General features: G+C 46.2%; 1 protein-coding gene across 2 annotated transcripts; it reads right to left on the bottom strand.

Moving 5' to 3' along the window:
* Nucleotides 1–1,840: 1,840 nt before the first annotated feature.
* DDX23 (DEAD-box helicase 23) lies at nucleotides 1,841–22,051 on the bottom strand. 2 transcript variants are annotated; one of them, XM_082214447.1, is made up of 17 exons: nucleotides 21,935–22,051; nucleotides 19,137–19,333; nucleotides 18,037–18,147; nucleotides 17,276–17,375; nucleotides 16,755–16,820; nucleotides 16,405–16,543; nucleotides 15,911–16,044; nucleotides 11,766–11,878; nucleotides 11,254–11,397; nucleotides 9,576–9,801; nucleotides 9,063–9,208; nucleotides 7,132–7,309; nucleotides 6,378–6,620; nucleotides 5,234–5,385; nucleotides 4,277–4,385; nucleotides 3,588–3,762; nucleotides 1,841–2,809 (listed from the first exon to the last, which is right to left on the bottom strand). In XM_082214447.1, exons 2-17 carry the CDS (start codon nucleotides 19,331–19,333, stop codon nucleotides 2,586–2,588), a joined length of 2,457 nt encoding a protein of 818 aa, XP_082070573.1. In that variant the 5' UTR covers nucleotides 21,935–22,051; the 3' UTR covers nucleotides 1,841–2,585. The 2 variants fall into 2 exon arrangements, with proteins under 2 accessions (XP_082070573.1, XP_082070572.1); XM_082214446.1 differs by having other exon boundaries at nucleotides 21,719–22,023.
* Nucleotides 22,052–26,607: the final 4,556 nt, after the last annotated feature.

Genomic DNA, 26,607 nt, shown 5'->3' with positions numbered 1-26,607 from the left:
TTCAATGTGCATTTCCCACCGAGCCTTAAATCAGATCCTTCCAGTTCAGCAGCATACACCCTGCCCTCTGTCAGCACTACCTGAAGCACAGCACAAAGTGCACTTTAGCCAAAAGGAAGGTTTGAGTCTGCTTATCAAGAGTCCTTTCGCGTTTCAGGTGTTAACATTCCTACTGGGTTAAACAAGCAAAGCAAGGTATGTGAATGGCTGCATGTCACTTTTGCTTCTAATGTATGTGTGTCCTGGTTTTCAGAGATGTGTACCAGGAGCAAAAGGGGAATTTGTGTAATTATTTAGTTCCCCTCACAATAAACGATCACATGAAGCACCTTCTCTCCTACCCACCCCTGCAATCCCCCTCCCCCGGGCACACACTGAGGACTCTGCAGTCCAGCACCTGCTGTGGGGACTCTTTCAAAAAGTCTTTTAAAGAGCACATTCGAAGAATTTAGTCTGCAGATATGCAAATGAAGCTGTGGAAGTGGCTACCCAGTCCCAGAGAACAAAGGTCCAATAACACGCTGTCCTCAAAGTCCACGTGGTACAGTCCTAACCATCGGTAAGACAGGCCTTCCTGCTTTCAATGAACCAGACTCCATAGTTAGTGAACTCAGCACTGCAGCTTTCTACCATAAATGTCTTCATCTCTGCATTATCACAATTCCTGGTGGAAATGCAAATTTATTGGTGGAAAATCCATACTCTTTGCCCTGGGCACTTAATTTACATTTCAGATTATGCAATATTGCATCACTTATTCCAGTTGCAGCAGAGTGAGGGAGCTTTTCAACATGCTGTTCTTGCCTTATCCAGTGCTGAGCAGGCCAGCAAATAAAGGTAAAGTCACCCCAAAGCATGGAGGGCTACACAAATTGAATGGGGTGCTGTCCAGTCACATTACAGCCATACCTCGGGTTAAAGACGCTTCGGGTTAAATCTTTTCAGGTTGTGTCCCACGGCGACCCGGAAGTACCAGAATGGGTCACTTCCGGGTTTCGCCGCTCGCACAGATGCTCAAAATGACATCACGTGCATGTGCAGAAGCGGTGAATCGCGACCCGCACACACGCAGGTTGCGTTCTGCTCAGGTTGCGAACGAGGCTCCGGAACGGATCCCGTTCGCAACCAGAGGTACCACTGTATGTTGAATTTCATTTGGGGCACTCTTGCCAAAAATGACCACCGCTGTGTTGCAACAGGAGTGTAGGGCTGCAGCTCACCGGACATAGAGCTACTCACTTGCAAAAATACATGTGCCTCATGGTGTCTGCAAATGGTTCACTTTTACGGCAAGACACATAAGGTCCCACTTCTCTTCAAACATCTACTTCTGCACACTTTTGCTGAGACATACAGCAGTAACATCAAGACATGCCAGGTTTTATCCCAGACATCTTCAGATAAGACAAGAAAAGGCTTCTGTTTGAAACCCCTGGAGAGCAGTGTAGAGGATACTGAGCTAGAAATATTTTGTTTGTTTTAAGTCCAACATGCCATCAACCTTTTGGGTTAGCGACATAAAGAACAAACAATTTCTACACATTTTGTTTTTAACAAAAATAAGTTGCCCTTTTATTCTAGACCTCCAGCTGTCATGCTTCAAACACTGCTTTGTTCCAACTACTGCTACTGTCCTCACACACACAAGATTTACTATATCAGTAGTGCAAAACTGGTTATCTTGCTTCTAGCTCATAGTCTCAAAAATAGCTTGTAAGGGCAATTGCTACATTTAAAAAGGACAGAAGCAGGACACAGAGGAATGCAAGTTCTACAGAGGAGACACAGTTTGAACTTGCATCTGTGAAAAGGGAGGCGTAAAGGAAGAGAGAGACCTGAGTAACATTTCACATGGATTTATAGAAGCACAGAAACATCATTGAAAAATATGAATGTCTTTCTGTACATCACCTGTCCCCTTCTATTGAAAGTAGCCAGTACTAACCTCTGAATAAATCAAGTTTTGTTAAGAAATTCACCCCACCCTTCCTCATGAAATTACCACCCTGAAACATGGTACTGGAAACAGGGTGATGTTCTCACCAGAGAAGGAAGGGAGGTCCCTGCAGCATCCCAGTCAGAGTGCCACAAGCTGTATCACTCCCCCCTCCCCAAAAAAGTCGGGACAAATCCTCAGAGGAGATCTCGCTTGATCATGGAGTAGAGGAGGTGGCAGGCTTAAAGCCACCAAGTGGCACAAATCAGCACGGTGAGTCTGCAGGCCTGGCCTAGCTCAGCTTCCCAACTCAAATGTAAAGCAAGGCTCCAGGAAAAAGGAAGGAGGGAGAATTGTCTAGCTCAGGATTCCCAAGGAGACATTTGAATTTTTTAGATTGAAGTCTTCATTGTTTGGTCCTGAATTCTTTGCTGGGTGTCACATCAATGGCTCAAGGGGTGTACCTACTATGTTTGAAGGGGAGGGGGAAGCACATTAAAAGCCACTGCCTCTTTAAGGTGGGCCAGAAAGAGCCATTTTACCAGGAGGCTCTCACTCTTATCAGTCTGCTCCAGGCTCCAGGCAGTGGCCCAGAGTCTCCCCTGGCTGCAGTCACAGATGGGCCTCTTGAATAGCAACCCTACAGGACTCAGGCAAAGATAGTCTCTTCCCGCCGCTTCTTGGTAAGGATGGTTCCCGGCTTGTGCTGTGCATCTGGGTGGTTGGCCAGTTCTGGAGGGCAGGAAGACACCGGACTCTCAAGGATAGCCTGCTTAAGGTCATAGAAGACAGCAGAGTCCTCCTTGGTGACAAAAGAGATGGCTACACCACTCTTGCCAGCTCGTCCTGTTCGGCCAATGCGGTGAATATAATCTGTAAGCAAGGAGGAAGGAAGGTGTTAAAACGTGGCTAACCTTTGGTGCTGGATGGAAAATCTAAATGATGGCTCATACCACAGGGTCAAGGACAGAGACTGACTACTCCTTAACAGAATGTGTGTGTGTGTGTGTGTGTGTGTGTGTGTGTGTGTGTGTGTCCAGTAGCACCTTAGAGACCAACTAAGTTTGTTATTGGTATGCACATGAAAGCTCATACCAAGAACGAACTTAGTTGGTCTCTAAGGTGCTACTGGACAATTTTAAATTTTTTTAAAATATATTTCTACTGCATCAGACCAACACGACTACCTGCCTGAATCTATCACCCCTTTACAGTTACAGAAAAGCCATTAAAGACGAAAATGAAGATGAGGTATTAGTATAGAATTTCAGTGTTCAAAGCACTTCATACATCACATTAATCCTTACAACAGTCCTAGAAAAAGGTAGGCCATCACTAACAACTCCACACTGCAGAGGAGGCTGAGGCAGAAGGGCTTGCCCAAAGCAGCAGAGACAAGATTTGACCCAGACTTTCTAACTTGTGCACTTTGTGACTACATACTGCCAACTCCCAGACGTGAAATTAGAAGGACCAACATCAACTTTGTGACTTCAGCAGCACAGCATGCCAACCATGACCACCCTGCCTCTCCCGTTCGGTGGCCCAAATTGCTGAAGCCATGCCTCACAGGCACAGAGTTCTCTGTTGTAAGACCCAGGAAGTGCCCAGAAGATCTCTATAGAAAGGCAGAGAGCACTGGACAGCTCACCTTCAATGTTCTTGGCCATGTCATAGTTCACCACCATGGACACATCATGGATGTCGATACCACGTCCAGCCACATCTGTAGCCACCAGAATATCCTTGGCACCAGCCTTCAAGTTGGAAAGGGCAAACTCTCGCTGCTCCTGACCTTTGCCGCCATGAAGGGTACAGGCATTGTACTGCAGAGATGGGAGAGCAACGGGTTACATTAAGCCAGATGTTTGTTTGGGCAATGAGGACAGTAACAAGAAGGCAATGAACAAGCAACAATTCCTCCAGAGACAAAGACAGCCAAATGTTTCAAGAGAAGACACTAGGGCAGAGTGCTCCATCATTCCCAGACATTCCTAGTGAATACCAAGAGATGTTGGATTACCTTGCAAGGGGCTTGAGGGGATGGCAACTGCCAGACCAAGAATGAGCATTGAATTCTGCCAATTTAGGGCTCAGCAGAGTCAGCCAGAAAATGTCTTACCAGCTGCCATAAGCTCAACAGCCACACCACATTATTCTGATAATTTGCTGATAGTGTGAGAGGAAACACCTATGTATCTTCCTGAAGTTTGACAAAGGACACAAGGACGCCAATTCTGGGAGCCTCAAAGATGGGCTGGCTAATCTCACATGGGCCTCAAATACTTTGACACAGGACCTGCAGTTCTTGAACTTACAGTTCTTTAGATTACCACTTACCCCCATCTTCTCCAGGGATTTAGCCAGCACATCACAGCCCTTCTTCTGGTTCACAAAGATGATGATGGGTGGGTCAAAGCCCTGCTCCAAAATGTTCAGCAGTTTCTTCCTGTACAGGGGAAAGGAGAGGAGAAGCAAACAGGTGAGGCACGATGGTGGGGTCTGAAGATGTAATCTATTCAGCAGAAATGTTACGTTGCACCCCTGCCCTCTGGCACACATATCTAACCGTCCGTGCCAAAGACATGCCTCATCTCTGCATTATCATTTGGAACAGTTCAGTACCATGACATCCAGAAGCAACACTAATAACACTGGGCAGGGGAAACCATGTGTACAGCCTTGCGCTCCTTGGCAGAAAGGAGGGCTAGACCTTGTAACACGTAACTAAAATGTGCACCCAGATTCAAGTAAGCATATTGGGGGGGGGGACTGAATGATATTCTGGGGTCCCTCCGCAACTCTAAGCCACATGCCACATTCTCTGTTCTGCACTCACACCAAGGAAAGGATGCACTGGTCGTTATCCTGACCCACTGATCCCACCCCACAGGTAATTGCAAGACCATGTTTTTCTCCACACGTTTTAAGTCACTGGTATTTTCAGTTTCCCAACAGGAGGGTACATGGTTCCTTTGGAACTCCACCCACTCTGCTTGAGTAATGTGGGAACTGTTTCATGGTTCAAGTCATGAGGAATGCTGGCTCATTCCACGTAGCCCTTCTCTGGAAATTACATTACGGCAGAAGCCCCATGTTTGGGTTGAGGCTTTACTTCATAGCCAGAAATGTGCTTATGCCACACTTTGGAAGGAGCGAAGATAAAGCATAAAATGGATGTGAATTGCCTCTGCAAAGGGTTCTCTATTTAAGCACAGAGCCCTCAAAGGCTCCCATTACCTCGTTTGAACTAGACAAACCAAGCCCCTTGACGCAACCTCCCACACCAGCGGTTACCTCTTCTCCGACTCTGACATGAGGAAGACCTTCTGCTCCACACGCTCATGTGGCTTGCCAGCAGAGCCAATGTAGACCACTGCCGGGCGGCGGAGGTAACTGCGGGCCAGGCGCTCCACAGCAGGGGGCATGGTGGCTGTGAACATCACAGTCTGCGGGGGGGGGGGGGAGAAGAGAGAGCATGAGTGCAAGACAGTCTGCCTCTCCTCCCACATAATGGAACTCCTCCAATTTAAGCAGAAAAGAGGAGGAATGCATTTTCACAAATATCACATTGCAGGAAATTATGTACAAAGCCATAAAGAGAGCTCTTTTATTAAGAGAGTTACCTCCAATCATAGCTAAAACAAGTCTCCACACTTCCATTTGCGGTATTTTAGCTAGAAATAAAGGAAATCAATGAATCCTTCACCCTGCAAAGGGCATCTAATCCTACCATTTTACCATTTCTGGCTGTTAAGTTGTTTTTTTTACTGTGAATGGTGCCCAAGCTTAAATGTTCTCCTTGTTCTGCCTCGCTCCCTCTCAACGCACACTCAGTATGTTCCACAGAAAAGGGAATGGCCACTAACATCAACCATCCTCTTAACCGCCTCATCTTTTGTGCCTATGAATCTGAACTCTGGGTGGAAGCCAAGTGATCAGTTCCATTAGCACAAGGACTATTATTATTATTATTAATAATATACAGCCCTATACCTGAAGGTCTCAGGGCCCTCTCCTCTCCCTACACTCCCTGTAAATCAGCTCTGGAGGATAGAGGTAACCCCCAGAACAAATTTACAGGGCACACAGGGAGCATATGGGGAGAGAGGAGCAGACAAGGAAGCTCCATTGCACAACTAAAAGTCTTTGTGCTGTTTAGTGGGCTACTGCCCTCGGGAATGAACATGGTTTCCTAAGAAACAGCTTTCAGATAAAAGCATCTCCCTGCCCACAAGCAGCCACCAACCACACCCTCCATCCCTTCAAAAAAAGTGCCTTATTTCTCATGTGAATTTAAAAACATTGCTAACCAGGTCAGATTAAAGGAAGGGTGTTTGGGTCAAAGGGTGGAACTCAATGGTGGACTTGAACCCCAGTGCTTTACTTTTTACAAGTTAATACACCAGATGTGACAGCAAGGCATCCAAACCCTACTAACCTGCCGATATTTGTGCTTGCCCAACTCGAAGTTGGCCAACATTTTTTCAGGGTCTTCAGCCTCGTCCGTATCTGGTTTCTGGTTAGTGACGGGTATGTGCTCCAGGATCTTCTGCACATCAGGCTCGAAGCCCATGTCAATCATGCGGTCAGCCTCATCCAGTACTACATAGGTGCAGCGGCTCAGCACCAGGTAACGGTTCTCCAAAACGTCAATCAGACGGCCCGGTGTAGCAATCACAATCTGTGGCATTCAGCGAGAGAGAGCAGATACATGGAGGTGGAAATGACCCTTGCAACCTGTGTCCATACAAGTTTTCCCCATCCTTCCCTGATGAACTCAAGAAACAGTGCAACATTTCCCAATGTACTATCCAGGCAAGGAAGGTGAGCCAGGCCATGATGTTAAGAGGATATTAAGCTATGATTGGGTGTCATCATTTATCACTCACAGGAGCACTGTGCTAATGCACAAAGTGAACATTTAGGGTTGTAGCCAACAATATGCCAAGAGTGTTCTGCTGGTACAACAGGATTTCCATTTCCTCTCCTCCCACTGTGTGCCCCTAAAATCTACTCTAACGTCTCCCCCTACCCTCTGGAGCTGATTTTGAGGGTGTGCAGGGGGATATAGTAGAGGAAGAAGCAGCTCCATTGCAGGATGAGAAGTTGGTTGTGTCAGCAGCAGCAGCATTGACTGCAGCCCTTACAGACAACCCACCCTAACTTTTAAAACAGAAGGGTGCCCCTCTCACCTCACAACCCATGCGCAGGCGGAAGCCTTGATCCTCACGCGAGATGCCACCAATAACAGCCACTGTGCGGATGCCCAGGGGCTTTCCAAATTTGATGGTCTCTTCCTCAATCTGCTGGGCCAGCTCACGGGTGGGAGCCAGGATGACGGCATAGGGTCCCTGATCCGACTCCTCAATCCTGCAGTGAACAAAAAACACACGCTGAGTTGAAGCAGACAGTGTGAAACCATCCCTCTCTGGCCTACAAGACTTCACAGCAAAGGCAGGCTCCCAACCAATGAATGCCCCAGGTTTCCGTCTGCTAGATTGGACTGTGAGAAATGTATACATTTGTGACCTTGATCTACTGACTACCACTGAAACAAAATTAAGTAAGGGTGGGCGCCATGTGATTTTTTTTGGCGGAGGGGAAACAAGCCCCCCCCCCCAAGTGTCAACCCAGTGAAGTAAATGGGTTCCAACTGAACCAGATTATTTCAAGCTCACCTAGAAGCCACGGTTTCTGGGGAAGGGTCTTCGTTTAGTGCAGGGGTTGGCAAGGTTTACCTCGCCTGGGCCGGTTCACTCCAGCGGAGATTCCTCCGTGCGCTGGATTGCATGCACACCCATGATTTCCGGCGTCTGCGTAGACGCGATTTCTGGTGCCTGCGTCTGTGCAGACATGTTCTCGGCGTCTGCGCATGCGCAGACACAATTTTCAGCACCGCGGAAGCGAGTCCCTGCGCTGCACTGTGCTAGTTTAGGGCAGCGTGTGGGGACTTGCCGAGTGGGCGGCTCAGTTCGGGGGTGGCTTGCGGGCTTGTTAAATGACCCCCATGGGCTGCTTGTGGCCCATGGGCCTTAGGTTGCCTACCCCTGGCTTAGCGGTGCAGCACATGCCTTGCATGCAGAAAGTCACAGGTTCAATCCCTGGCATCTCCAGGTGGGGCTGGGAGAAACCTGTCCAAAACCCTGGAGAGCCACTGCCAGTCAGTGTAGACAATGCTGAGGTAGGCGGACCAATGGTTTGACTCCGAACAAGGCAGTTTTCTATGTTCATAAGTTGACACCAGCCATTTAGCCTGAGCACAACAAAAGCTGCAAGGAGGTCCCTGCAGTGTACACGGGAGTGGGGGGTGGGGGCGGGGAGCCTTCTATCCATGGTGATTTGGCTTATCTCCAGCATGGTTAGTTTGTGAGCTTCCTAGAAGTCTCTGGGTAGCCACTGATGGAAACAGCATTGCTGGACAAAGATGGACCTTTTTTTGTCATTGTGAGCAAAGCAATTCTTATGTTTGTTATCAGGCCATGACTGTGGTCCTGCTCACTCAAAGCTGCACACCTGGAAGCAATGGCTTTACCATGGGAGAAAAATCCTCATCTCCCCACCTCTCATTCATTCTCACATACACACAAAAACAGGGGTGAGCAGTGACTACCACAATTCTGAGCTTTGCCACCAAAATTTACTGAAATATTAGGGGGGTTACAAAGGCTTCCCAAACAGATTACAGCGGTACCTTGGTTCCCAAACAAATCAGCTCCTGAACGCCGCAAACCCGGAAGCAAGTGTTCCGGTTTGTGAATGCTTTTTGGAAGCCAAACATCCAATGCGGCTTCCGATTGAGTGCAGGAAGCTCCTGCAGCCAATCAGAAGCCGCACCTTGGTTTTCAAATGTTTTCGGGAGTTGAATGGACTCCCGGAAGGGATTAAGTTCAAGAACCAAGGTACCACTGTACTTGATGTGTGGTATTAGATAAATATCACTCCCTCACAGAAGAATGCCTGGCGGTTGAGAGCACCAGTGCAAACCGTGGTGGCTGAAGAATCATTTGCATGTGAGCATTGGACCCAGACCCAAACCAGGACCCTCCAATGTCCATTTCATTTCTCCCCCCCCCTCTAGAAAAGAGGCCTAACCTGCCGCAGCACCCATCACTCCCTCCCTCACCTGTCAATCTTGGGAAGTGTTGTGATCCACACCAGCAATGGGATAAGGAAGGCAGCTGTTTTACCACTGCCAGTTTCTGCCACGCCAATGATGTCACGGTTCTGCAGACCAATAGGAATGGCTTGACGCTGAATAGGAGTTGGTTCCTGTGGAAAACGGGGCATAAAACCTATCAGGAAAGCACTAGACTTCTTGGGAGGAATCAAAGGGAATTCAAGCAGTCAGCAACAGAACCAGGAATCCTGACTCTTAGCCCTCCCCAACATCCAAAACAATATGGCCTTTCAAGAACAAAGCTGATCTCCAGAAGCCATGATCCTCAGTCCCTGTTCAACAAAACCCACCCCCATAAACTAAATGATCATTTTTTTAAAAAATGATCATCTTAAAATATAAACTTTTATATTTTAAAACAGGATTTAAAATATGCACTTATACAGTCTCTCAAAATAAACTGAAGTTTCAATGGTTAGCAGAAGGGCCAATCCATCTTTATGAAGTGACCTATCTCACCTTGTAGCCGCATTTGTCAATGACCTCCAAGATGTGAGGGGGCAGCGAAGAGTCTTTCCAGGAACGAATAGGGTTGGGGATCTTGCCTCCTTTGGTGGTGATGCTGTAGTCCTCCCGGAAGATACGCCAGTCCCTGTCTGTCATCTCATCCAGTTTCTTTTGAGACCAATGCCTGTCATCCCAGCGTTGCTTGGCCTCCTTTTTACGCAGCTTGCGCAGACGTGCCCTACGAAGAAGGAAGAGCCCAACAGGGTCAGAATAGGCAGGCCAAAATGGTAGAAGACAAAAGCAAAGAAAAACCCCAGCAAACTGGAAGAGGGCTACTCTTATCTGCCCACATTCACACAAAACTTTGCTTACTGCAACCTATTAACTATGTCTGGAATAGGATTGGGCGATATATTGAGATAGCGTCCAAAACTGGTTAGACGTTCACATAGAATCATAGAGTTGGAAGAGACCACAAGGGCCATCGAGTCCAACCCCCTGCCAAGCCCACTTAATTTGCACAACTCACTGCCATGTGAGAATTTGTATTTTTAGGGTACAAGGATGTAGTTTTTCTACAAAAACTACATCATGATAACTGTTTCATAATATTTTACCTGGCAATATATCACGAATCACAGTATGTGTGAGGATTAGGCAATATCTGGTTTTCAACATTGCAATGTATCCCCAGCTAAACATTGCAATGTTATCACCAGCAAAACATCACAATCTACCACAGTGTCTGAAATAAGCATGGAACTATGCAAAGGCGAAAATGACAATGTCCTGGCGACTGCTGCTACTTAGGGGTCTAAAACGGATAAATGAGAATATTATCAATCACCTCATGGTCACTTTAATCACTGATTTAATCACTTTAATCAGTCGAGGCAAAATGCATCCAAACAGGACTTTTAGTTTTGGGTTTGACTACCCAATGGTGGTATTCAGGAGAATCCACAGCACGGCAATGAGTCATAGTGAATACAAATAATCTGGGAGTGCCAGACTGCCAGCATGCCCACTAAGCAGCAGCCTGGCAGCAGTAGAATCAGCAAAGGCCGGGGGGCAGAAGTGGTGGCAGCCTGCAAAGGCCTTGTCATGGTAGTGGCAGTAATGGTTGCCTGCAAGGCCTTGCAGTGGCAGCAATAGTAGTGGCAGCCTGCAAGGCCTCACTGAGGCAGGCTGCCACAGCTTCTGCCACTGCCTCCTACTACCGCCAGGAGAACTTGCAGACCGCCGCCACTTTTTGCCACCGTGGCGAAGTTTAGCAAGCCCCACTGCTAAAAGCACAAAACTCTAGCCAGAAAGGAAAACTGGTGAGCACAAGCTGGCTCAAGTAACCTATTCATTACTTCTGTAGATGCTGAATGGCATGTGTGGCTAAAAACCCCAACAATGGATTTGATCTATTAATAGAGTATGCATATAATTTGAACAATTTTCATGATTTACACTCCTCACAATGAACTCTTAAGAGTCGGACTTTCCCTGTTAGAGAGTTTTGGTTGGTTGAATGGGAAAAAACAACAACCCACCTATCCTTGTACATGTGATAAAAGCACAGAATGTCTTCCCATATCCACCTGAACGCAAAACCACAAAAGTTAACTGTTCCCTCATCAGCTGGAGAAATGTCATCATGAACTTCGCAACACCAGCACCTGCCTCCCTTCCTGTAACTTACTCTTCTTGCTCTTTCTCCTCCAGCGTGCGCCGCTTCTCCATCAGGTCTCCATAAAAACGCGACTGCTCCCGCTTCTGCTGTTTCAAGTCAATGCCAGCAATGAAGCCACGTCCCAGCAGCTGAACCTGATGTCGCTCCTTGTACCTGTTGAACAGAATGTCAGATGGTACCGTATACACTCCAAACTGTAGGTGGTTAGAATCTGGTTAGGAACTCCCAGAACCCCATCTCAATTTTTTCCACAAGCCCGCTTAATTTGCACAACTCACTGCCATGTGAGAATTTGTATTTTTAGGGTACAAGGATGTAGTTTTTCTACAAATCCCAAATCCCAGACCTCTAGTCATCTTCCTCTCACAGGGATGGGAATATTCCTGGTTCATTTGTGTCAGCTATAGCGGCTAAGGAGGAAATGGGATTTTCAGATTGTTCCCAGGAGCAAGGATAGATATATGGCTCTGCGGACACCCATAGCATCCCATACGGAGCCTGCCTCCCACAGCAATACTCACAGGGGATTGTAGTCAATGGAAGTGTCTTCGGAAGCATCCCACTCAAAGACAAATTTGCGGTCATTCAGATGCCGAGTACGTCTCCGCTTCTTGACCCCACCCAAGTACCGCTCCTAAGGGGACATGGGTATTTATTTATTTATTTATTCAGTTAGTTCATGCCCTCTCAGACTTTTCCAAAGGAAAAACAAGACAACATTTCCCAATGAAACACAAAGGAAGTTTGCAAGGAAACTATGTGCCTCCCTTTGCAAGAATTCAGTCTGAGTGCGAAGAGACAAGGATTGTTGCTGAACACGCTAAGGAACAAAATATACCTTAAAGCTTGCTATAATCCAAGTGGTTTTGGTAGTAAGGCTAATAAGAATATGTAAATATAGATAGTTATTTGGATGAAAAGATATAGTTATAATAGGTTAAGATTATAGTGTAAAGATAAATGAAAGAGGGTAAGGATTTGCTGAAAGGACTTTGTAAACGGGAATACAAAAGGGGACGTGTGAGGAGGTCAAGGAAATAAGCAAATGAACTTAAAGATATTGAAAAATGGATTATTACTTTTTAAGATATTGTTTTTTTCTTTTTTCTCTTTCTCTTTTTATTTTTTCAACTATCGGCTTTTTAGGTTTCCTTTTTCGTGTTAGTTGTCGTTTTCTCCCCCCCCCCCTCTTTTTTGTATGTGTAATGGTCGGTTTAATTATTTTTAACTCTTTAAAAAAAATTATGTTTTGTATGTTTTGTGTAAAATCTCAATAAATATTTTATATAAAAAAATAAAAAATAAAGCTTGCTACAATCCAATTCACATACCGGTTGGATCACAATTACAATAAACACGTATGCTGCTCTTTTTAAGTTTTCTAGACGCTTCATATATGACAGCCCTGTAAGGTGGGTCAGTATTATTATTCCTCCTATTTCTGATACGTGCCTGAGGCTGACAAGACAAGAGTTTCCCTAAGGCCCTGTAGTGACAGAAGTGCAATCTGAACTAGGGACACCCCGGCTAACAGTTCAGACTCTGCATTGGTTCCCAAATCAGCTTTTTGCTCACTTGGGCTCATATCCAGACCATCCATTTCATTCCCAGCCCAGAAAACATGTGTCTCATCATTGGACCTTGGGAACAAAGACCCAGGAAAAAAGCAGGAAGAATGAATTTGCATAGGTTCTGATCTCGGCCCAGTTTTGCCGCAGCAAAGCAAAGGGGGGGGGGAAGCCTTCTATTCCAATGCTGAAAACTCCAAACAGCTGTGTCTGAAGATGTGTTCCTGTTAAGAACTGGGCTGTTGCTTTCTTCTTCAGGTGTACATTGAATTGAATTGAATTGAATAAATTTATTACGGTCATAGACCAGAAGAAAGGGGGAAAAAGGCAGCAATAATTTACAAGGGAATGATGGTGTCAGTTAAAAGTTGTAAAATTATACATAAAAACAATACACATACACACCCACACCCACACACACACACATATACATACTCATATATGCACTACAGTATATGTATGGGCTTAAAAAAGGGGGGGGGCTTATCCAGGGGTCAGATCTTTTACTTTTTTACAGCTAATGCCCTCCGCTTGATCGCGGCCGCAGAAAACTTGGCCACTTTCAATGTTACTTCTGGGTTTTTGTCTCCTAGTAGGATTTTCAGCCGCTGAGATTCAGATCGACCTGGAAATTTCTGAACGATAGGGGAGATAAACAATAACCTGATATCCCCGTAAAGGTCGCAGTGTAACAGCACATGTGAAGCCGTTTCCACCTCCTTCAGACCACATGGGCAAACTCGTTCATCATAGGGTGTGCCCTCGTATCTGCCCTTTAGTAAGGCAGATGGCAATACATCATATCTAGTAAGGGTAAACGCCCGCCTATATTTTGCGATTTGTAGATCCATCAAATATGGGGTTAGATTAAACCCTTTCCCATAATCTTGGATAGCTGGATATTTATCTATTTTGCTCGTATGGTCCTGAAGCTCTACATCTCCTATTCGCTGGCTCACCATCATTTTAGCCTTTTCAAAGCCTGAGGCTATGAGTTCTTGTGAGGAAAGCCCCAGGCCCCTCAATTTTTCATAAAGCGACAATCTCCATTTAGACTGGAACGGGTCTAGTAGAGTCAATGGAGCCACTCCCACTGGGAAAAATATGAGTTTTAGCCAGAAGTGAATCTTCAGGATCCATATCCTGGCATTAATAGGGAGTTGGCCAACCTCCAGCCTAACGGCAGTGTTAGAGACACAGGTAGGTAACCCTAGTAGGGAACGGTAAAATTTAGTTTGTACAGATTCCAGGGACTTGAGTTTTTGACAATTAAATATCTGGGTGCCATACGTCAATTGTGGAAGTATTTTTGCAACAAAGACCTGGGAGGCAGCAGGAACATATTGACCTCCTTTTCTGTAAAAGAATCTTATGATAGCTCTGGAAGATCTTTGCGCATTTACAATGGAATTCTTAATCTGATGGCACCAAGATCCCTTCTCATCAAAAATTATTCCAAGATATCTAAAAGATGTTACTCTTGGGCTCATATCCAGACCATCCATTTCATTCCCAGCCCAGAAAACATGTGTCTCATCATTGGACCTTGGGAACAAAGACCCAGGAAAAAAGCAGGAAGAATGAATTTGCATAGGTTCTGATCTCGGCCCAGTTTTGCCGCAGCAAAGCAAAGGGGGGGGGGAAGCCTTCTATTCCAATGCTGAAAACTCCAAACAGCTGTGTCTGAAGATGTGTTCCTGTTAAGAACTGGGCTGTTGCTTTCTTCTTCAGGTGTACATTTCAAAAACTCAGGAACCCCCAAAGAAAAGTCATTACAGTAGCCTAGCCTGAAGGTTATGAAGTCATGTAAAGGACAAGAAATGAGTGATGAAAAGTGATCAAACAATTTTACGGACCATTTTCTAAAACTGGCTTTTTGGGAGGTTGAAAGTACGTTGGCACTGTCAGGTTGATTTTGTGAGTGGGTCTACTGTGACAATCAACCAATACCAATAATATATTTTTCAGGACATAGAAAACTGTGATGATTCACTCAAAAAACTGGTATGATTGCATTAAATTGATCAATGAATTCAACTTCAGCCACTTGGATGCACATCAAAGACACTCTCCTATCCCAGTCCCCTTGCTCAAACCCATTAGTCCTCCTCTCTATACAGTGGTTCCTCGCAAGACGAAATTAATTCGTTCCGCAAGTCTCTTCGTCTTGTGAGTTTTTCGTCTTGCGATGCATGGTTTCCCATAGGAATGCATTGAAAATCAATTAATGCGTTCCTAGGGAAACCGCCTTCAGACCAGGTCCGGGGACAGTCTGTCCCCGGACCTCTTCTGAAGGCTGGGGGGGGGGGACAAGGGCTTTTCTTCCCACCCCCAGCATTTTAAAAAACCCCGGGACAGCGGAGGACTTCTCCGCTGTCCGGGCGATCTTAAAATGCTGGCGGGCGGCATTTTAAAATCGCCCCGGGACAGCGGAGGACTTCTCCGGTGTCCGGGGCGATTTAAAAGCCCCTGGGAAGGCAGGCAGGGGGGACAAAGACTTTCGCCCCCCGCCCGCCTTCAGAAGGTGTTCCCGCCCCCCCGCCCCGCTTCGGAGCAGCGTTCCAAAGCGGGGCGGCTGGGGCAGGTGTTCCCGCCCCCCCGCCCCGCTTCGGAGCAGCGTTCCAAAGCGGGGCGGCTGGGGCAGGTGTTCCCGCCCCGCTTCGGAGCAGCGTTCCAAAGCGGGGCGGCTGGGGCAGGTGTTCCCGCCCCGCTTCGGAGCAGCGTTCCGAAGCCGGGCGGTGGGGAAGGTGTTCCCTCCCCCCGCCCGGCTTCGGAGCACCGGGAGAAGCGATCTCCCCGCAGCCCCTTGCTTCAAAAGAGGTCCGGGGGCAGCGGGAAGGGCTTCCCGCTGTCCCCGGACCTGGCGCTGCGGGGAGAAGATCGCTTCTCCCCGCTGCCCCTTGCTTCAAAAGAGAAGACCCGCTGTCCCCGGGGCAAGCTTCGTTTTGCGAAGCAAGCCCATAGGGAAATTCGTCTTGCGAGGCAACTTGAAAACAAAAAAACCTTTCGTTTTGCGAGTTTTTCGTCTCGCGAGGCGTTCGTCTTGCGGGGTACCACTGTACTTCTTACAGAGAGAAAATGAAATGGCCTAGCATTACCTTGATGGCATGAAGTTCCTTACTCTTATCTTTCTCCTCACGGATTTTTTGCCGCCCTTCCTCATCTTCATTGCCATTGGTCTCTCGTTCCATGCGCTCTCTCCGCTCACGCCGCTCCCTCTCCTGGGGGTCTTCTGTAGTAAATGGCAGAATGTCAGGAAACGTGGCATCAGGACACAAGCTCAGAGCAGGGAATCACATCATGCCCCTGAAGCTGAATACAGTTGTATCTTGGATCCTGAACGCCTTGCGAGTCGAACGCTTTGGCTCCTGAACGCCACAAACCCGGAAGTGAGTGTTCCGGTTTGTGAATGTTCCTTGGAACCCGAATGTCCGAAATGACTTCCGATTGGCTGCAGGAGCTTCCTGCAGCCAACTGGAAGCCGTGCCTTGGTTTCCAAACGTCTTGGAAGTCGAACAGACTTCTGGAACGGATTCTGTTCAACTTCCGAGGTACCACTGTACCTGATGATCTCCTGAGAGGTAATCTTTACCTAGCATCTTCCTCCCCATTTCTTGGAAATGTTTTCTCTTTTTCCTCTCCTCTTCTATGAGCCGCTGCCGCTCCTCCACCTCCTGCTGCCGTCGCTTCAAGGCCTCGGCCTCTCGTTCTGCCTTGGAAAGGAACTTCGGCTGCAAGAAATCAGAGCAAGATGTTGAGCGTGCAAGGAAACCTTGTGTACTTCCCTCATCAAGTATTGCTGAAGATGCCAGGAAGCAAAGCACAGCTTTAGACACACACAGCTTGCTGTAATCCAATACACCCACCAGCTGGCCTCACCCGGGCAAAAATGGAATTGGTAGGTGGGGGAAAAGAAAGTGGAGGCATGCCCCATGCTCTTACCTTGGCTTCAGCCTCTTCCTCAGCTTTCTTCTTGGCCAGCAGCTCCTCCAGAGAAAGTGGCTGGGCCTGTGAACAAAATAAGTGCACGTTAAAATCAGGGGTGGAGGTGAGTGGGGTGGGAGAGAGAAACCCCAAAAGTAGGAATTGCTATCACTGAAGCTGTGGGGTCTATACTTTTGGCTGTACGGAAAAAGTGCTATGCTATAAAGTTCCAAAGTAGCAAGGTTGAAAGAGAATGTGAAAAACTGTTTTTAAGTAGCCTGATTAATTGAGAAGAGCTGCCCTTTCACCTCACTTTCCAGAGATACTGTATAAAGAAGTAGAGAACAGAAACATACCAGAGATTTATAGTATAAGGCCTTTCAACCAACAAAAGGTTCTTTTCTATGCCATCCTAGAAACACACTTTGCAAAATATACATGGACTTGGTGCTGTGGGGAATTCAAACCCACCCGGCTTAACAGTACATGTTACAGAGAACTGAACAAGCACTGGACATCTAGAAGGCACATGCAGTTACCTTCTCCTTCTTTGACAATGAATCATCATCATCATCTCCTCTGCGAGAATCTCTGTCTTTCCTGGATTTGGAGTCTTTGTTCCGACTTGGAGAGGAGCTCCTGTGCCAGAGGGATAGAAGAGTCGGGAGTTGGGGTTACTGCATTTCACGGGGTGGATCTAGGTTCAAGCTGGCCTCAACAAGGGACCATTCCTTTAGTGTGGCAAGCCCTGCCCTGTGGAACTCCCTACCAGTAGAGGTTCAGCAGGAACTTTCCCTCCCTTCTTTTAGACGTCTTCAATTATTTAGACAGGCCTTTGAAATGTGCATTTCTCTTTTTAACCAACTAGTATCTGCTGATGTTTCACTGATGTTTTTTATGGACTACTTTACTGATTTTATTATATTTGGTATGTTACTCACCATTCTGATCTACTTCATGAAAGTATGGATTATAAACATTTAAATATATCCAAATCTAAATAAATCTATTGAACAAATCCTCAGCACCAGTCACTCATGGTAACTGTAGATGCTACTGCCCTTTCAACAACAACCTAGGCCTTGTACCTTGAGCCCAATTCCCATAATAGTAACCTGTTAACCCAAGAAGTTAGATGAAACTTCTCTTTAAATCCAAACATAAAGCGGAAATGGTGAAATTGTAGGTATCTTTTTCATCATGTTTCCACCCCAGCTACCCATGAAACAATGCTATATTCCACAACAGCTGTGACACCTCAGAAGTAACTGCACTCATTGTCTAGGAAACAGTGTTTTACCTGGACCGTTTACGGTCCTTGTCCCTCCGGTGCCCATCTTTCTCACGATCCCGGTCCTTCTTGCTGCGCTCCCGCTCTTTGTCTCGCTCCCGCTCTTTATATCGTCGCTCTCTACAAAGAAATGGTTTACATGCGAATAACTGATTTCAATGCACACAGATCAAGCCACCCCTTCCATCAGACAGCAGAAACCTGAATCAATAGAAATCAACCAACCAACTGTAGAAACTGTTCAATCCCACCAAATTAAATTAGCATCCTCCTATAGATATAGTCCCTTTATGTTTTGCTCACACCCATCAACTCAGCCTTTATATAAAGGGTACAGCTGTGGTTTATCTGTACAGCAGACCTGGAAAGGCATAGATTACAATAAATGTAATCAAGACTGAGTGGATGTAACTCTGCAACAGTGCCTCTGAAGTGCTGAATTTGGCACAGAGCACTGAATTCAGCATCATAAGAACCTCCATTTTCTTTCTTAAAAATGAAAAGAAAGAAAAAAGATTAGCCACAGCTCAAATTCAGGAGAGAATTAGGACACAGCAACATTTTCATTGGTTGGGTTTCACTAACTTGCATTGTCTCACAAGCTCTCTTCCCCAAAGAAAGCAGATGCGTTATATTAAGTAAAGTGATACACTGTAATCTGTTTAGCATGCACAGTGTTTGCAAGTCTTAGAAACCAATCTCTATCAGTGTAGTTTAGGAAAACTTTGTACCCATTTTTTAATTTCAAAACCAACAATACCGACTACCTAGCCCCAGTGTAACAAGGGATACAGAACAGTATGTCTACAAAGGACATGCACTGGGTGTCCTTGAACTTATGTAAGCACCATTTCTGTTGGGAATAGATTGTGACTCTGTTACTAAGTCCACCCCCAAAGCATTTGAAAGTAACTGCTCTGAGAAACTGGATGCTACCTCGGTAAATCGTTGGTTTGAGTCCAAAATCTAGTTCAGTGCTGGATTGTTGAATCCTACTAATAGCCAAATAAAAACAGCTAACAGCATTCCCTGCTTACTTAAGACACTCAAGGCTGACTAGCCTTCATCATCCTTGCAGCAAACCAAATTGACCTATAATCTGGCCTTACCTCTCAGTCGATTTGGACCTAGATCGGGATCTTGATCGACTGCCTCTCCTTCTCTCACGGGAGCGGTGCCTTTTCCTGTCCTTTGTGACGGGGGAGCCTTTCCTGTCTCGCTCTCGTTCAGCTGAACGTGAGCGTCTCCGCTCTTCCTTGAGGGGTGAAGAATCTCTCTCTCTCTTTTCAACAGTTTCCCCAGCCATCTGGATTAAAAAAGTTTTGTTGATGGTATTAATATACAGAAGTTATTAGGAAGAGGAAGGGGGATTGGAGACCTGCTTCAGTATGGAATTGCCCCAACTGTCTGTGGATATAGCTTAATTAAGAATCTGAAATCTCACTTCTTGCATTATACACCAATTATGTCATTCTTAAAATCCTGAGCAAGTTTACAAGGTGTGGAAGTTGGTGAGGGACCAACAGTTGGAGCCCCTCATTCCCAAGAGAAATGCCACCTGAACCCCTCCCAGTTACTGATTCAGACATAAAAAAGGAATCTGTGGAGGGGATGGCATCTCTGAAAGAGGATTTGCTGGCAGGCTATTTTGAGAAGGTGGCAGTCTTGGCATATTGCCTTCTACTCCATTCTCAACATGTTCCTCTTAGAATAAATACTGATTAAACAGGCTATTGCTACCAGTTTTAACACAGCTGGCCTGTTTTTAGAGGAGAAGCCCCAAAATTGATCAGGACAAATTTATAAATGTCACATAGACTGAAATAAATTAAAGTCTGCTAATGAGCAATTGTTTCAAATTCATATATACTGGTAGTGGAAAAACACATGCGCACGCACACACAAAAATCATCATGTCCAACAACAAGTAGTTCTTCTGCATATAGGCATGATAAAAATTCATGATCAGGTGCATGCTGCATGTTCACAGCTGATGAGCCACATGCTGGTTCTATGACTGCAGGTATGGTATAGCAGCAAAAGTGTCTGACTGAGAAAAGGGAGAGCTGGGATCGTATCTCCCCTCAGTCATGCACAGATTGGTTGTGAAGATAAAAGCTGCGAGGGGGAGGAAACACTACTTTGAGCTCTTTGGAAGAAAAGTGGGATATAATAAAATGTAACAAATAAAACATTTTAACATAAAAATAGAGCATAAAATAAAATTTCATGTTGGAAAAAGTGGCAAACGATACACAATGACAATCACAGTTATTTCAGCACAAACTTTAACAGAACAATCAAGACTTCACTCTTCTCAAATTCTTGCACCCAGCTCACTCCCTAAAGCTGGAGGGAGACACTTGTTCTTTGAGCTGGAGCAGGTTTGGTGTTGTAGAAGGTAAGACAGTGGAGCTCAGGTCAGGCTAGAAATGCCCCACTCTGCATGGGAGTCCATGTGGGGTAGTGGTTAAAGCAGGCATAGGCAAACTCCGGCCCTCCAGATGTTTGGGACTACAGATCCCATCATCCCTGACCACTGGTCCTGTTAGCTAGGGATGATGAGAATTGTAGTCCCAAACATCTGGAGGGCCGGAGTTTGCCTGTGCCTGGGTTAAAGTGCCAGACCGGGTCCTAGGAGGCCGGAGTTCAAATCTCCACTTGGTGATGAAGCTCACAGGGTGACCTTGGGCCAAATCACACACTCTCTCTTTTTTTAAAAAAAAATATTTTTTATTACATTTTTCAGATACAAAATCAGAGATATACACAAAATATAAGAAATATAAGAAAGAAATAAGAAAAAAGAAAAAACCCAACTTTCCAAAGCTTTTTTATACAACCAACTGGACTTCCCCACATCTTCCTCACCCTGCGTTCTTTACAATAAAAATATCAGCAAATTATTACCTTGTTTCATGTCTTATTTTGTACCTTTCAGATATTATATTTTTGGATTTAAAATACTTTTTATCAATTACTTATACCTTAAATTAAACATAATATTACTTTAGATTTCAACCTTTTCTTACTTATAACTTAGTTTCCTGTTTCACCAAATTTAATTGCTGAAGCTAAAATTTCCAAATCGTGCAAATTCTTAACATTCATACAACTTATAGTATTTTTGTAAATAGTCCTTAAATTTTTTCCAGTCCTCTTCCATTGTTTCTTCTCCCAAATCTCGGATTCTGCCAGTCATTTCAGCCAGTTCCATATAGTCCATCAATTGCGTCTGCCACTCTTCCAGTGTGGGTAGATCTTGTGTCTTCCAGTATTTTGCGATGAGTATTCTTGCTGCTGTAGTTGCATACATTAAAAAAGTTCTATCCTTCTTTAACACTTTCTGGCCGACAATGCCCAGGAGGAAGGCCTCTGGTTTCTTGGGAAAGGTATACTTGAATACCTTTTTTAACTCATTGTAGATCATTTCCCAGAAGGCCTTCACTTTTGGACAGGTCCACCAGAGGTGAAAGAATGTCCCTTCAGCCTCCTTACATTTCCAACATTTATTATCAGACAGGTGATATATCTTTGCAAGCTTGACTGGGCAAAGTCACACACTCTCGGCCTAGCTTACCTCACAGGGTTGTTGTGAGGATAAAATAGGGGGGGGGGGAGTAGGATACAAATTAAACAAACAAACAACAACAGCAACGTCTCTTCCTCCCACGAACCCTGGTGCACAAACCTCTGTGTTTAGTCTGGCACCATCCCCGTCAGGGCTGAGCGTCTGGAAACGAACCAAGGCGAGGGAAGCGACGGCGTGAGGCGCCCGCAACTAGCGCTGACCTGAAGCCGGCAGCCCTTCTGCCTCCAGCGGCAGCCCTTCTTCTTGGATAGCTTCCCCTACTTGCAGTCGCTGGAAACACCGACGGTGGCCGGGGGACAAGCGGGTGCGCCTCACCTGTAGCCCTTCCCGACGTTACCAGCAACTCACTGCGCCGCCAACATCGCCGCCATCTTACTAAAGCTGATTCCGGTCACAACAGCGGGTTTGCCGCGGAGCATCATGGGAAAGCAAGTCCACTCGGGCTATCCCTCCCGCCTCAGTGCCCAGGCTTAGGACTACAATTCCCACAGAAACCGCGAGGCAGGGAGAGAAAAAACGAAAACGAAAAAATCCCAGCATGCACCACACTCGGAAGGCGCTCTGCTCGCCCGGCAAATAAGCTTCTCAGGGTACGCAGCCTGCGCGTTCTAAACGGAACGTAAGAAAACTACAATTCCCAGAGGGCGTTTCGGCGCCTTGACGGAAGATTAACGCCGCCTTCCCCCCCATGGGGGCTACTGGGAAATGTTGTTCTGCCGGGTCCGTGGGACTTCGCTCAGGCTTGCCTTCAGGCGAGGGGATGGAGACGGGTTTCCTGCGAAGGAGTTTGCTGGAGCGGCTCCCCGCAATGGCACCGCCGCCCTGCGTTCACACCGTTGTTCCTGATGCGGATCTTCGCTCACCCCTTTTCCCCTGGTGGGAAGGAAGGGCTTTCCTTTTGTGGTTCCCCCAGGTGCCAAAATGGGGCCACCCCTGCCTCCTCCCCCGCAAAACCATAACTACCACCAAAAAAAAAAAAAAAACACCCCACCTGCCAGTGCAAAAGACAAACAAACCTGAATCACCACTTTGACTACTTGCTGGTTTGATTTTTATTGTGAATTCGTAATTATGTCTGAAATTGACTTGAATGATAGGTTGTTGTTGTTTAGTCATTTAGTCGTGTCCGCCTCTTTGTGACCCCCTGGACCAGAGCACGCCAGGCCCTCCTGTCTTCCACTGCCTCCCGCAGTTTGGTCAAACTCATGCTGGTAGCTTCCAGAACACTATCCAACCATCTCGTCCTCCGTCGTCCCCTTCTCCTTGTGCCCTCAATCTTTCCCAGCATCAGGGTCTTTCCCAGGGAGTCTTCTCTTCTCATGAGGTGGCCAAAGTCTTGGAGCCTCAGCTTCAGGACCTGTCCTTCCAGTGAGCGCTCAGGGCTGATTTCCTTAAGAATGGATACGTTTGATCTTCTTGCAGTCCATGAGACTCAAGAGTCTCCTCCAGCACCAGAATTCAAAAGCATCAATCGGCGATCAGCCTTCTTTATGATCCAGCTCTCACTTCCATACATCACTACTGGGAAAACCATAGCTTTAACTATACGGACCTTTATAGATTTAATTATACGGAATGATAAGTTAAAAGGTTTTAAATAGCCAGCCAACCCGAGGTGCCACCTTTGGTTGAGAGTTCCAATTGATTTGTAGCTGCAGGTTGGTGCAGCAGGCATTAGAGGGCGCAACCAGCCTGTATCAAAGTTATGGGCACCGGCGGGTTCAAATTTATTTTATTTTTTGTTTATTGGAAGTTTCCCCATATTTCCCCCTTTAAACTCTTAAGGATCCACAAGGTGCCTGTCAGCATAAAGCAGAGCAAAAAAACAGCAATAAAAACATGGTGCACCACAAACTCTTGTGTGCCACCACGATTAATTTCATTCTTGGCTTCTCAGCTAGTTGAAGGGCTGGTAGTAGAAAGCATTTCGGCTTGTGGAGGTTGTGTTTGAGTGGAGGGAGAACTTGAGGGCCTCTAAGAGGCACAGGGTGTTATGGCGCTGGGGGATGGCAGATGGCCAGTGAAGGGCAGGAGTATCCAATGTATTAAGGCGGTTGCCTCTTCAGGGCCATTCCTCACCTGACAAGATTTGGGATGGCATGCCAACCTGCCATCTCTCACCTGCTGTTGTTAGAAGCTAAGTCAGTCCAAAATGCAAACAACTCTCACCCCCAGCTTGACTGTAGATGAGGTGGCTCACCTGGCATGTATCACCTGTGTGGATGGGCTGGGCAGGCTTGATCTGACCCAGTTTGCTCACCCTCCCTCCGTCCCGATACTTGAAGCAGCACCAACACTGGGGGTGCAGAGGCAGTTTGAGGGTAGTGTGACCAGTGTACCACAACAATGCTGTAGAACAGAGCACAAGAGAGGTGGGAGGGCACCAATTTTAGCATAAATTTGAGAGCCCAAAGCCCATCACTGGGTGCAGGTTGCCATCGTTCATAGGAATTCTATCTAACTAGGAAGAAATGTGTCTGGAAGCTGGAATTGGATGTATTTTATTGACAATGGATCAGAGACTGAACAGGGATCTGGTTGGTGCAAAGCCTGCTCTGCTGCTCAACAGCCTTCCTTCCTGAGCTGATGCAGGTAGTCTTGGTGGTGGTTAGAGATGTGAAGGCCTGGGAGGGGGGATTCTACATTTTCCCTAAGATTCTCCCCCCACCAGGCCTATACATCTCTAGAGATGCTACTGGAGGAGGAGCTGGGAATGATCTGGTAATAAGTGAGGACTACAGGTCACTCCACCATTATGTATGTATCACTTCCTGGTGAGATTTGGATTTGCAGTGGCTGTTATTCCATCTTGTGGTGTTAGGGGACCATTTAATATTCCTGAATGCTTGGGATGGGCGTGTTCAATGGAAGCAATAGTACTGCTCTATTCTGCCTTGGTCAGACCACACCTGGAGTGCTGTGTCCAGTTCTGGGCAGTTTTAAGATTATTGACAAGCTGAAACATGTGCGAAGGAGGGTAACCAAGATGATAAGGGATTTGGAAACAAAGTCTTATGAGGAATGATAAAAAAAATTCCTTCCAGTAGCACCTTAAAGACCAACTAAGTTAGTTCTTGGTATGAGCTTTCGTGTGCACGCACACTTCTTCAGATACCAAGTGTGCACACGAAAGCTCATACCAAGAACTAACTTAGTTGGTCTTTAAGGTGCTACTGGAAGGAATTTTTTTTATTTTGACTATGGCAGACCAACATGGCTACCTATCTACTTATGAGGAATGGTTGAGGGAGCTGGGGCTGTTTAGCCCGGTAGAGAAGACTAAGAGATGATAGCCATTTTCAAATATTTAAAGTGCTGTCACATGGAAGCTGGAGCAAACTTGTTTCCCCTTCTCTGGAGGGTAAGACCCAAACCAATGGATTAAAGTTAGACACAAAAAAAGATTCTGACTAAATACCAGAAAGAACTTTGTGACAGCAAAAGCTGTTTGACTGTGGAATGGTCTTCCTTGGAAGGTGGTGGACCCTCTATTGGAGGTTTTTAAACAGAGGTTGGATGACCATCAGTCTTGGATGCTTTAGCTGAGATTCCTTCATTGCAGGGGGTTGGACTAGATGACCCTTGAGACTCCTTCCAACTCTACATTTCTGAGATTCCAGTTGACATGACTTGACACACCTGTCAAGGCCCTAGTTTTGTTGCAGAGTTGCAAGATGGAGAGGCATCATCTACACAGTTGCTCCTAAATCCCTTTAGCACCGTGGAGCCCAGCTGGCTCCCTCATTTCCTGTGGTCAATGAAATAAGTATGCCAGTTGGATGACAGGTGGTGCAGGTCCTGTAGTGAAGTTGACAGAACACAGCTTAAAGCTTATAGTCTAATGTATGGCAGTGATGACAGCGTATAAAACTTATTCCATTACATCCACATTACATAGTGCCATCCAGCGGAACAGGCAGGGATATCAGAATCTTGAGAGGCCTGTCATGATGGATTTACAGCGCAGTGCGAGAGGAAGTCCCTCAACTCAGAGCTTGATGCCATGGTTGGGACAGGGCATAGGGAGGCTTCCAGAGTGCTGTTTTATGGGATGAGGTTCAGTTGTTACAGCCTGAGCGTCTGAGTACATACTTGTGGTGGTCTAGCTAACTTTGCCCTATCCCAGGTCAGCCTGTTTTCTCATCCTGCTGGATCAGTCCCAAGGCCTAGCTAGTCCAGCATTCTGAGTATTGTCTGTTCAAGCCAACAGTGACTCACTGTGGTCAGAATCTTTCCCATTACCGACTAGCTGGTCCTTTCAGTTGAACCAAAAACCATAATTACTGTTAAAAGCAAAAAATGAAAATCAGGGACCTTTCACCTCAGCAGCTAAGAAAGGGCACACCTGTGGAAGCTGTGACTCCTCTTTCCTATGACATAGTTCACTCCTGCAGTATCGCTGTTGCAACTCAGAGAGAATTAGTATGCCGGATGTGATAGTAGGCCTCTATTTGCTGAGAGGGTAAAGTCCAGCACAGCATGAGATCCTGCTTGGCTACAGCCTTGCATGGTAAAACTAAGATATGTGGAAGAACCCCGGGCCAAGAGAGCTGGAGTGGGGTGTCTATCCTCCCTTCTGCCACCATTTCTCCCTCTCTCGGAAGGAAGGATCTCTGCCAGGTCTCCCCAAGGGATTACTTAGGGCTTTGGATTTCAGTAATTTTTATCCCTGTAACAGAATTAGGTTGCTACAGGATATTCATGAACCAACCACTTGGAAAGCAAAATGCTTAAAGTTTGCTCTAAACAGGATAAAACATGTAAAAACTAAGCAAATAATGATCAACAAGTGAAAAACAACTCTGCAAGTGTCAAGCTATTCAAATGTACTCTCTTGTTCAGGTACTCTAATTGTAGATATGCAGAGCCCTTTTAACAAACATTGGGTAGGGCATCATAAGGAGGGCTAGGACTCTTCAATCCTTTTGAGGAAAGCTGGAATTCAGGAGACTCTGGTAGGGCTCCTGCCCATTCCCCTAACAGCTGCA

This window comes from Podarcis vaucheri, assembly GCF_965113315.1.
Source record: "Podarcis vaucheri genome assembly, chromosome: 2".
Lineage (NCBI taxonomy): Eukaryota > Metazoa > Chordata > Lepidosauria > Squamata > Lacertidae > Podarcis > Podarcis vaucheri.
Note: the sequence above shows the minus strand (reverse complement) of the source record. Positions and strands in the feature narration are given on the sequence as shown.

Excerpts from the sequence above, each read along its gene's own strand:
- DDX23 (XM_082214447.1), bottom strand. The coding sequence starts at position 19,333 with ATGGCTGGGGAAACTGTTGAAAAGAGAGAGAGAGATTCTTCACCCCTC. Across the intron at positions 17,376-18,036 it reads AAGGACCGTAAACGGTCCAG|GAGCTCCTCTCCAAGTCGGA; the intron begins GTAAAACACTGT and ends CCTCTGGCACAG. Across the intron at positions 5,386-6,377 it reads GCAAGCACAAATATCGGCAG|ACTGTGATGTTCACAGCCAC; the intron begins GTTAGTAGGGTT and ends CCCCCCCCGCAG.